Raw genomic sequence first — 12,774 nt, forward strand, 5'->3', positions numbered from 1 at the left:
GCCGCTGCTCTCAGTGGCTGCCGGGAGCGGCGGCGGGAGGTCTGGTGCTGGAGGGGCTCCTCATGGACGGCGGGGAGGGCGCCGGCGCCGCGGAGGACGGCGACGGCTACGAGAGCCTGCCGCCCAGCGCTTCCCTCTCCACCCACATGACGGCCGGGGCGGTGGCCGGCATCCTGGAGCACACCGTCATGTACCCGGTGGACTCCGTCAAGGTGAGGAATGGCGGGGTCAACCCGGGTGCATCCCGCGTTAAACCCGTTTCAAAGCTGGGGAATCCTGGGATATATGCATAAAAACTTATTCTTATTATTATTATTATTAATACTCATATTGTAAGATCCATCTGGAGAAGTGGGATATAAATAAAGTGTTGTTATTATTATTATTGTTATTATTGTTATTATTAAGACTGTAGTCCGTCTTTCAGTCCAATTCATCTGATGCTTTAAACCCCTTTTTTCACAAGGTCAGTGCTGGAAGAATCTCAGGGACATTCATGGATACCTCTTGTTTTGTAATGAAGCACCTGATGTATTGCTGCTAATCAATATCTTTTCTCAACAGATTTGTTCTACTCTCTCTCTCTCTATATATATATATATGTATTCATAACCAAGGCATAGTGGCTTGAGCATTAGACCGCGACTCCAGAGGCCAGGGTTCGAATCCCCTGCTTGGCCATGCAAACCCACTGGGTGATAGATAACCACTTGAACTGCCCTCCTATCTGTCAATGGGGATGCTTTGATTGAGATTTCCTGCATGGCAGAATGGGGTTGGGCTGGATGGCCCTTCTTAGGGTCTCTTCCAACTCCATGAGTCTGTGAATCCTGGGAGTTGTAGTTTGTTTTGGCGCCAGAGCTCTCTGGACCTTGGGACAAGTCACACTCTCTCAGAGGAAGGCAAAAGCAAGACCCCTCTGACAAAGAAAAAACAACCACCCAGTTATAGGTTTGGGTTATAGTTATAGTTTGAGTTATAGTTATAGTTTGGGTTATAGTTGTAGGGTTTGGGTTATAGTTATAGGGTTGCCAGAAGTCAGAAACCACTTGACAGGTACTCATAATAAAGTAACTTACTGTGTATAGATGCCATTGACCTCTGAAACCAGCAATATACACAAAAACATTAATATAAACCTAATTAGCAAAATGCAGACAATCAAGTAAGAAAGCGTTCGATCCACAAGTCTTTATCAAATCTTGAATATGTTTAAGCTGTATATTCAGGACTTAATTTTGACATGTGAGTCTAAAGCTTTTAAAAGCATGATATACTTGGATGGGAGACCGCCAAGGAAAACCAGGTACTTTAGGCTGTATTTCAAAGGAGGGCACTGGCGAAACCACCTCTGACTATTCCTTGCCTAAGAAAACCCTGTGAAACTCATGGGGTTGCCATACGTCAGCAGCCAACTTAATACATGGTTTATAAGTAATGCTATATGTGGAGAGACACAAGTGCTATGTGGATGCTGCATTGCATGGGCTACAATAGCTCCCATCATCTCCAGCCAGCAGGTTGGTGATGATGGAGTTGTATTTAGACACACCTGGAGGGCATTGGTTTTGGAAAGCATATGTTTCTTTGAACAGCAGAGCTGCTTATTCCTCTCTTCTGCTTTGTCATTTCAAAAAGTGGCACCTGTGACCAAAATTCATCTTGCTTTCCTTCCATGAACGTTGCAGAGCAGGAAGTTGTCCAAGGTGGGCCAGAAAAATGATGCTCCATCACTTGATTCAAGGTGTATATTATGCAAAGTCAGCTCAATTATTTGATGCACGAGGCAGAGAATCCAAACAGTCCTATTTCTTGACATGCATCCTTAGGTGTGTTTTCATATGCTGTTAGTACAATTGTGAACATATTCACTGCCATTTTGTCCCTTTCTCTCAGTTGCAGGTACAGTTCATTCATTTGAACATAGTATCTGATGTGAGCCAGGACTTGGCGGTAAAATTTTGCAACAGATAGTGAGCGAAGGTGGAAATATACACAGACGATAACATCAGACCTTGGTATTTTTCAGTTTCGTTTGGGCTGCCTAGTATCTAGTGAAAGACCATTTGCTGTATTAAATTCACTCCTACAAGCCTTGGTTAAATTCAGTCTTGGTTGTGCATGTGTTTGCAGGTTGTAACTTCTTCAGCACATATGAGAAGTGGTTTGCTTTCTGGCACTTGGTTGTGCAAAAGCAGTCGGGCAGCGAGTTTTGAGTCAGATAACGTCATGGGTGTGTGTCTGGTGCGATTGCCACATTTTTGGTTCATGGAAGCTATGTGTTTCCCTGCTTGTATTGGGAAGTGTACTCTGCTCTGAAGGAGAACTAAATGTGCTCCTTGGCAAATGTGTAAGAGCTTGAGAGGAAGAGGATGCAGTGGCTTCTCTCCCCATCGTTGTCCATGCAGCCAATTGGTGATATCCAACATCTAATTTTCATCCCATCTCAAGGATTCTTCCATCACATTACTTAACTTTGGAGTAGTTGTATGTACATAGCCTTATGCTGGTATCTTCCGTAGGAGTGCGTCCTACATATCGGAGAACACTACCCACACTGGTGTAAGAAAGATTTGTCTCTGTGCCATTTAATGTACCGTATGTTGTGTGCCTTCAAGTTGTTTCTGACCTATGCCAACCCTATCATGGGGTTTCTGGTGTTGCGAGAGTGTGGCTTGCCCAAGGTCACCCAGTGCATTTCCACTGTCGAGCGGGGAATCAAACCTTGATCTCTAGTTGTAGTCCAACATTCAAACCACTTCAGCACACAGAGCTGGCCATTGTTTAGTGCCTTTTCAACTCATTGAGGTTTTGCCTAGCGGGTTACTGCTTTTGATCACAACTGGGGAAATATTTTAGCATGCTAGAATCTGGCGCCGACATTTTAGAAAGGTTTTGTGTTTTTTAGGCCACTGTTGTGTTTCAGAATGTCAGGGGTCTAGACTCTAGACTCTAGTCAATTTTTTGGCAAACTGATCTTCTCCAGATGGTTTAGATTACAGCTGCTGTCTGCTGCATAGCAGATTGTCTAGGTTTATAGGAGTTGACAGCACATCTAGAGGGTCGCTGGTTGCCCATCCTGATCTGCACTCTCCGCGTTGGAGTTGACAATCTTTGGCCCTGCAGAGGTTGTGGCCTACAGTGCCCATTAGTCCCACCAAGCATGGCCAATGGGACTTATAATGCAACGCCTCTGAAGGGCCAGAGGTTTCCCAATTTTTTTTCTGGTAGATGTTCTTGACACTGAACCAGATTTAATCCTTCCCTTTAATCCTGGGGAAGTGGTGTTAGTTTTCCAGTGGAGAGCCAGGAGAAAGGAGAAAGAATTTGGTCATGGTGAAGTTCTGCCAGAGGAGCAGGTGGCATCAAAAAACATGACAATGTGGTTTTTCAGAGGTCAGAGTCCAACTCCGCACTCTCCCTTTGCAGCTTCCACTGTTAGAAGGAAGAGCCGGTTTTCCCATTCAAATGTCAAGTTAATAACCAAGCTTATGCAACCAGGTAATAAACCTGTTGGACCCCTTTGCAAGGTGGATTAAGCACATTAGGTTGTTGTGACAAGGAGCAGATATTAAGCATTGAGAAGCAGTAGTGCTGGCTGCAAGGTGTCAGACCTGTCTCCTTGCAATCCTTTTACGGATGACAGCATGGATAAGATTCAGCAGAGCCTTTAAGAATGATTACAAAAATTAAAATCAGAAATAAACATAGCACACATCACAATAAGTATCCTCTCTGAGAGTGATTACAAATTAAAAAGCTGCTTGAACAAAAATCTTTGCATGCCGTGATGAAAGCAGGGAGGAGGCCAAAGTCTAGCCTTCTGTGGAAGGGTGGGAGCAGCTACTGAGAAGGTTCCCTCAATTTATGGTGTCATAAATTGGAAATGAGGCTGGTCTCCATGTGTGCTTGGAAGCTTCCCATCTGTTCTTCCTTTTGGTATTGCTTAAGGATGCATTCATAAGTTTTGAGAAGGGTTATGATGCTCCTATCACAGTGAACTGTTGGTTGGGAACCTTAGTTCTTCCAAATTGGCTAACAACCTAAAAATCACCAGTGTTTTGGCCTGCAGCCCAGTTGCTATTAGCATGTCTATTGGTAAGGGATTGTGGGTGTTGCAATCCAAAGTGCCTAGCGGTTAAAAATTTCTCAGCCTCGGTGATAAACACAGCCAGTCCTGTAATGTCCAGCAAAAAGGACAGCTTTGAATTGCAATCCAAAGTATTGTACAGGGTGATTCAAAAAGAATGGTGCAAAACCGAGTAAGAACAACTTTACTTTTGCACCCTTCCTTTTGAGTCACCCGGTGCATAATATCTAAGCAGAAGTGATGACTTGCAAAATCTAGGGGGATGATTCCTGCACATTAAACAAACTTAAATTGTTTCATCAAAAGCTGAAGCAACTTTTTTTGCTTTGGAGAATCACAGCCATCTGGCTTGTGGAAGGACATAAACTATCTTTAAGCACCCAGTTTAATTTTTCCGATGTGGAGATTAGGTAGGTTTAAGTGATTAGAGACCTATAAAGTGGGGCGGCTACAGAGGGGAGTTCTCTTGTCTTTAACTGTGTTACAGATTTCCATTTAGTGAATTTGCCAATGTGACTTGATAGTTTGGGTATGCATTTGACAGGTGTAGAGGGAGAAGGAGATCTGGCCAGCAGCATTCACTGTTTGTATTGCATTATTGGAAACATCTTGAAGGCTTTCAACAACAACAAACTTTACTGGAGCAGCCAAGTCGATAAATAGCTTCATTGTCATTAGGCAATTAGGACACATATTGATATATCCTAATTACAAAAACATAGTGTCCGTTCATCTGGTGAAGACATGTAAGGTCTCACTTGTCCAGGATAAGTGCCATGAGCAACAGGTGGATTGTTGGCAGCTGTAATGTTGGTCTGACTCCTGTAACTTTGTCAATATTCATAGCGCTCTAAATTTAAAATACTTTATAAATATTCTTTCCACAGAGGGGCTAAGAGGTATGCTTAAAATATAATTCAAAAGAAAAATCTGAAATGGATTAAGTAGCTTTAATAATATGCCAACTGTGCAGTAATTGAAGTATGTAATGTAGGTTATAAAATAACAATATGCTGTAGACTGAATTCTTGTATATAAATGCTCCTGAAAGTGAATACTCCTGAACACAGTGAGTTTTATTTTAGAGAAGACATGCATAAAATTCTGTAACAAACAAACAACACTTTTTTCTTGTTACTGTTTTGTTGTTGTTGTTGTATGCCTTCAAGTCATATCCGACTTACCACGACCCTAAGGTGACTCTTATCATGGGGTTTTCTTGGGCTGAGACAGTAAGACTTGCTGAAAGTCACCCAATGGGTTTCTATGGCTGAACAGGGATTCGAACTCTGATCTCTAGAGTCCTAGTCCTACACTTAAACCACTATTCCACTCTGGCTTTTCGTTACAGTTTACCAAACCAGTATTAGAATCCCTTGACCTGTTGCAGATAATCTGCACTAGATCCCAGTCTACCTCTTACTGCTGCCTGGGTTAGTTTTTGCTTGGTTGGCTTTCCTAGTTGTGTTTTCATTTTCCAATGGGACTTGTACTGTCCTTTAGTCATTTAACAGTCGCCCATGCATAGAGGCGAAATGCTTCTGCTCTGTCTCTGCAATGGGACGTAGCACATAATGCCTCATAGTGACTCGTGAAAGAGGAGGAGCCCTCGGCAGCTATTTCAAAATGCTTTGGCATGCTTTTCCTGAACCACGTGGCCAGGTCTTGGCAGAATTAACTGTACACAGCGCAGTTCCACATGGTTTACTAGCATTTTGTGTTTGGGAGGGTGTGAGGGGGGGAAATAAGCATGCTTATCTTGTGAAGAAAAGGTGGTGGTGCAGCTGTCAGTTCCAGTTCTGTGGAGGAATTTTGGGAGGCAGAATTTCCATGTGACAGAGGACATTGCCTTCAGACTGTGCACCTTGATGTGAAGTACAAAGTACAGTATTGAGTGGTGGCTGCCTCTGAACTGTGAAGTTGGAATCCTTTTCTGCTGTGAACTTGCTAGGCAAGCAGCCCTCTTTTTTCAGTCTCCACATCTAAGATACAGCCATAACATGCACCTATTTTACAGGGAGATCTTGTAGCATCTTTGAGACTAACTGGAAGAAAGAATTTGTTAGTGTGGGCTTTCATAGAGTTAAGTCTACTTTCTCAGATGCATCTGAGGACTTAGGCAGAAGTCTACCAAAGCTCATGCTGCCAACTTCTTTCTTTCAGTTAGTCTCAAAGGTGCTATAAGATCTCTCTACATACCTGATTCTACTAATACAGCTATATTTTTGAATCCGACTTTACAGGGTAGTTGTAAGCATTGCCAGGAAGTAGTGCAGGGGTGCACAACTTGTACCCTCCCAAGGCTTTGAGTATGTCCTTCATTGGTGTCCAGATGTCCTTCCCCTCTGCTATAACTGAATTCCTCAGTGAGTTTCGTACAGATGACTCTTTTCTACACTGCTTCTAACATTAGGAGACAAAGTATGTGTCAGAACCTGTGGTAGGTTGCTAACCTCTTCCTAGTAAGGAAAGAGGAGCATTGAGGGGGAGTGTGTGTTCATGTGCTCAGTCAATAAGACATAATGTGTGCATAGGCTACCTCCAAGCCCCAGGCCAGCATCCCATGTAGCGTGTGGAGATGAAAAGGTTGTGAATCTCTGTGGGTGGTGGCCTTTGAACACTTGAAAATGTTACACAAGAGCTTTTTCCTCTATCCTCAGCTAACCCTGCATGCCTGTGCTAGGTAAGTGTGTTTTCAGACTGTGTCCCATGGAATTGTGCTCTTCCTAGATATACCTTGGGGTTGGGTGACACTGCCAAATGAGGAGATCAGTACAATGGTCACCTCTAAAAATGGTCTGCCCCCCATTACCCAGCTGACTGTGCAAGTTGCAACCACAGCTGAGAGTTTGTTGTATTATTCCCCTCTGTTTTGAGCATTCAAATGCTAATGGCTCATCTAGCCAAAATGGCAGCACTCATTCTAGAGAAAGAGGTATCAGTGGACTTGATGGATGTCCAGGAATGCTAGAAGTGCAGGATGAAGGAAGGATGGTTAAGAGGGATGAGCCTTAATCTCCCCAAACAGATTACAGTAATTTGATCTGAATAAAACAGAAATCTCTGTGTGTGTGTGTGTGTGAGAGAGAGAGAAAGGGGTGGGGAAGGAGGGGGGAATAGGATGGAATATTTTAGAGAAGAGTGCTGATAAATGTGATATTTGTTGGACACAAACATCACATGCTGCAATACACAATTGTGACTGGTTTACATAGAAGCTATTGTGACATTCTAACAAGCCTGAATGAGCTGTGAGTGCAATCTGAAATGTTTTCCAGAATCAGCTCCGAAGGGCAGGAGTTTGTGGCAGTTTTGGATTGGATTTCCTTTGATAGGCAGGCCCATGCCGAAAGCACAAGCACAGAAAATTCCCAAACTGCAGGTCTTGCTTGGAAAAGTTACCTTTTTCCAGACTAGAGTCCCCAGAATCCCCCAGCAAGCATGGCCACTTTCTCTAAGCTTTGAATATGCACATATTTTTCCCGTTCCCCAGCATATAATATTAATTAACTTGTTCAGAAAGAGATGACTTTAAGCATGGTATCTATTGCTAAGACACACAGTTCTACATGACAATATCTGGAACCTCTGTGTGTTTGAGACGGTTTCCTCCTTTCTTAGAAAATCCAGATGGGATGTCGAAACTGAAAAGTAATGATGTTTGTTTTCTCCTCTCTGCTCCTTCCTATTTCAGAATTAAATTACTTTGTAATTGTAAGTGCAAAAAGTCCTACCTATATTTTATTGGCAGAGAGTTTTCTTGGCAGTAGGAACTGTCTTCCTATTTAATGTGATTTAATGTAACTGGAACAAAGGAGTTTTCAAAGAAGTAGCTGTGTCAGTTCCTTGCAGCATAAAAAGGAGAAAGGGAGGGAAAGGAGGAAAAGAATGAGGAATGTAGTAGCACCTTTAACTGATGTTTATCTTATCATGAGCTTTTGTGGATATCGACTTCTTCACATGCAGTACAGAGTAATATTAAAATCTCATTTTATAAAGCATATTTACAAGTATATAGTTGTGAGACTGGGATACAATGCAATAGGCTCCAGAAATATGCCAGTTATTACTCTTAAAATTTTGAAGGAGTGTTAGGTGACATAGGTGTTTCAGACTTTTTGTGGCCAGTAGGTAGTTGATGTGTGAAAGCAATAAATCTACTTGTTAAAGTCAGTTTCCTTGGGTTCCAACCCTTCTCTGAAAAGATTGCTTTTGTTGCATGCACTGTAGTGTGAGCTCTTGTATTAATAAACGTAATGTGCATTTAAGCCATTGTCTTCATTAATTCCTCTGCTAATGGATTGGGATTTGTTAATTGAATTCAGTTGATCTGCTTCTCTTTTCATTCTTCCTTTGTCATTTCTTTCCCCAAGACAGGTTTGCCTTAGAGGTGCCATAAGTCGGAAACAATTTGAAGCCAACACCATGCATGTATACATACCACCATAACCGTACCTCTTGAATCATGGCGGTACAAATGGGAGAGAACTTGGTTTCTGTTTATTTGAGAAGAATTAAACACAATTCACTGATTTCATACTTGGGATAGATGAACTTGATATTTTAAAAATTGAAATGTTGGAGAAAGCAAAATGGACAGGTTGCTGCCCCATCCGTGTTTGTCTGGCTTGGGTTTCATGATGTGACTTTTCATCTCTGCTGCAAACTAAGCTGTGTAGGGTTTTAAGAATACTTGTCAGAATAATTTAATGCCCTGTTATTTACCTTGATCACGTTGCACCTGTGTTGCTTTTTAAAGCGAGGCAAGCATTCAGAATTTAAAACTATCATTTACAGAGTATTAGCTGATGCATGTAGTTATTCCACAAAATAATGGAGGTGTTAAAAATAAGCTCCTTGGCTTTGGGAGCTTGAAATGTAAAGCTCAACAGAGACAAGAAAACTGAGAATGAATTCTTAGAATGACTTGCAGTTTTTCACTTTCATGAAAAGTTGTACCTCCTCCTGTTTTGATAAATCTATTTTTTATGTTAAAATAGGGCACAGGGGCATTGTGATGTATTAAAAAGGTGAGTCACTATTGCTGGAGGCCTCCATAAGAGGCTGTTAACTGAGTTTTTTAGCCAGAAAAAGGTGATCCAGGCAAGGGGGAAGGACTGCGCCACACTTATACTTTGCCCACCTCTTTTGTGGAGGAAGCTGGCATTTCCTGGTCCAGACCTATGCCTTGCTTCCCCATCCTCATCCTTTCCTGTATGTACTCACTAACCTTTCCCAGCAGGCTTCTTGATACTCACTTGCTATGGCTGCTTGCTTGAAAGGGACGGTGGAAGAGTTGCAATACCAGACATTTACTTTGCCAAGGTAAACTTCAGCTGGAATCCCCTAGAGTCTGCTTTCAGCTTGCTTTTCCTTCTTGCAGGGCTGCGATTCTGAAGGTGATTCATCCAAATCTTTTTTTCCCCTGTTAGTTTTTCTGGATTTATTCATTACATTTATATCCCTCCTTTCCTCCAATAAACTCAAGGAAGTCTACCTGGCTCTATTTCATACTACTTTCATTTTCACAACTATCTGGTAAGGTAGGCTTAAGAGAAGGCCTAAATACCTTAAAGGCACAAAATCCCATCTGATCTTTGAAGCTAAGCATGGCCAGCCCTGTTTAGTATAACAATATGTTTCTGCTAAACATTTTAAAAATTCACGAATGCTCAGTTTGTTGCATATTTACTTTCATATGAATATAGGAAGGTTTTCATGTTCCGACATTTTGATCAAATACATTGCTTTTCTATCTAACTAGCCTGATGAATCACATGGTGGTGGTGGAAGTACATTGTGTAACCATTCTGCTGCAGTAAATTTGATATTACTGGTTTCCGCTTACATTTGCCATTTATGAAAGAGATGGAGTTGACAGTTTGGTGTATGAACTTTACAGCCCTGCCTTACACAACTTCTCTGAAATTACGTATCTAGACATAACCCTAGGCTACTCCAGCCAGATTCCTGCCTGTCTCTGTCCAGGAGGCTGATACTTCTTCATCACAAAGTAGGGACATCCTTTCTCCATCTCATCTGGACTGTTGCCTTCTCTCAGTGGTGAAAATTGTGATGGATTGAGAAAGTCTAGTTTGCTTTTCAAAACACGCATTTTTTTTATTCAGACAAACCTAGGGAGTTGAAAAATAGGTTTGTTTCTGATAATTTTGTATTTTGAAAGTAAAGGATGGTTCTGTGCAAATTTCTGTTTTAGTTGAAGTTGTTAAAGCATAACTTATTTTCAGGGCTAAAAATATTTTAATTATTTTTCACCTAATATTTTGCTTGCCATCCTCTGAGGCTGAGAGAGTGTGACTTGCCCAAGGTCACCCAGTGGATTTACACGGCCAAGCTAGGATTTGAACCCTGGTCTCCAGAGTCACAGTCCAATACCAACTGTTTTTATATCAAAAAAGTTAACTAAACGGGGGGGGGGGGAGACAAAGGAATGATTAGTTCTGCAAGATAACCATGCCAGTTTGTCTGTTTAGGGCTCTGCATCATGAGCTCATTAACTGTTAAAACGTCTAGTCAAGTGAAAAATTGGCTATTTCAAAAAAACCCAAATCATGTATTTTTGCTAGCCATGGCTTGCCTCTCTTTCTTTGAACTTCTTTGGGTGGCTGGAGGGAGAGCTTTGGCAGGTGTGGCTTCTCCTTCCTGGGTGGTGTAGTGATGGGATCCGTCATGCCCGCAGAGCAGCTTCCTGGCATAGAAGGACTTAAAGATGCTGAACAACTGACTACCTAAAGAACTGACGTAAATAAGAAGAAGGCGAGCCGACTTATCTGCTAGCCTAGAGGACAGGAATAGATTTCCTTGGTGTCATGTTTGGGTAGATTTCTGTTGAACATTAAGAGGGATGTCTTAAAAGTAAGAGCAGATTGACAATGGAACCAGCCATCCTAGGACAAAGATGTGGAACTGCTTTTTCTCCAGGTGCTTTGGACTATAACATCTATAATCCCATATTGTTAGCTGTACTGATTGGGGCTGATGGAATTTGTAGGCCAAAACATCTGAAAGACCAGAGCCGCCTCCTTCTGCCATAAGGGGTGGTGGGTTGTTCCTTTATGCAGGCCTTCAAGCAAAGGCTGGACAGACATCTCCAGGAATCTGCTTCTGAATCTTCTGCCTGGATCAAGATATTGAACTACAGGTCTCCCTCTACTTTGATGCTTATCGGGGCAGCAAAATGTGGCCTCCAGCTTTTGCTGCATGGCAACTCCCATCATTTATCACCATGAGCTGTGTGTGCTGCGGCTGATAGGTCAATATCTGCAAAGCCACATTTTGTCTACCCGGTATAAACAGTGGAGTAGCTGTCTATTTCCTTCACATGCAAGGTGGTTTCTTGCATTCTGTTGCCTATCTTTGGGGAGAATACTGTCATTTATGTAGCCAAAATGGTAGGAGCCATACTCAGAAAAGGCCTTATCAGGAGTTTTAGGGACATATGTGAAGGTGGTTATCCCAAAGCAGCCAAATGGCCATAAATTGCTGAGTGAATTAGGGGAGAGAGGGAAAGTCCAAAACATCTGGAGGACCAAAGTTGGGAACCACTGGTTTAGAGAGATGATACATAACGCTCTGCTCCAGACTGCATAATATGACTTGGAATAAACCAAAACTTAATGCATGATTAAGTAGGCTTTTGTCTGATGTGGCAGTTGTACTTGAGATAAGAAAAGAAGAGAGAGGGAAGTAGCGTTGCATGCCAAGGAGGACAGGTTCTCCTTCCTCGCTCGACATGCTATTGGTGTAAAACTTTCAAATCTGTCTCGCAGACAGGATAATTTTCCTAATTGTGTAAACAAGTTGAAGGATGCACTTTACATAAACCTCCTTGTGATGTAACTGGGTGTGGTGCACAGGTATTTCAAAAATGCCCCCATTCCATTTTCCGCTCTGCATTCACCTCTGTAACCGACTGTCCCTGGATGTTGATCCATTTTTACATTGTGGGCTTAATTAATAAATTGTGTTTTTTTGTTTGTTTGTTTTGAAGGGGAAAATCATTTTAAAAAGCATAGCATTCCTCAGAATAATCTGCTTTAAACGTTCACACATTGGGCAGAAGAAACCCTGTCCAGATGATACTCTTTATGTAATGAACTGTTGGATGTTTTTGCATCTATAAGTCTATGATAACATAATACAATGGTTCTCACTGCCCCACATGTCGAAACGCGTCCACATCCATAAGAACTAGAAGTTTCAGCAAAGAAGTATGACTTCTTGAACCCCTGCACCCTAAGGTTTTCGGGGTAGGTGAATATCTGCTAGAAGAGCTACCTGTTAAAGGCTGAACATCAGCCATTTAAAAATCTAAGTTTATACTGGTCAGTGTGGCTGTTAGTTTCACTTGATATACAGCATTTTTGTTTAAAAAAGTAACAGGTATAGTTTTTCAATAATCTCATGGAAAGCTAGGTACCAACCAATTACACGATTCTTGGCAACTAGCAAATTGGCATTTATCTGCCGTAATTCCTGTGTTGTATTTTCTGGGGATTTGCAACAACCAAGACAATCTTCTAGGATTAGATTTGCATGCCTTTTTGCCTTTTAAAATAGGGGGTTGTACTGAAGAGGGATTTGCTGTGTTGAGGATGATAAGAAGGCCTTGATTTGCACCTTGTTGTTACACTTAGTGAGGCATTATTACAGTGGCAGAAGGA

General features: G+C 41.9%; 1 protein-coding gene across 1 annotated transcript in view; it reads left to right on the top strand.

The window, feature by feature from the left end:
* The window catches only part of SLC25A37 (solute carrier family 25 member 37), a 22,193-nt gene continuing 9,419 nt past the window's right edge, over positions 1–12,774 (top strand). Inside the window, exon 1 of the mRNA XM_042476126.1 lies at positions 1–212. Coding sequence (XP_042332060.1) covers positions 63–212 — 150 coding nt within the window. The 5' untranslated portion in view covers positions 1–62. The remainder of the gene's footprint in view (positions 213–12,774) is intronic.

This window comes from Sceloporus undulatus, chromosome 6, assembly GCF_019175285.1.
Source record: "Sceloporus undulatus isolate JIND9_A2432 ecotype Alabama chromosome 6, SceUnd_v1.1, whole genome shotgun sequence".
NCBI classification, from domain to species: Eukaryota; Metazoa; Chordata; class Lepidosauria; order Squamata; family Phrynosomatidae; genus Sceloporus; species Sceloporus undulatus.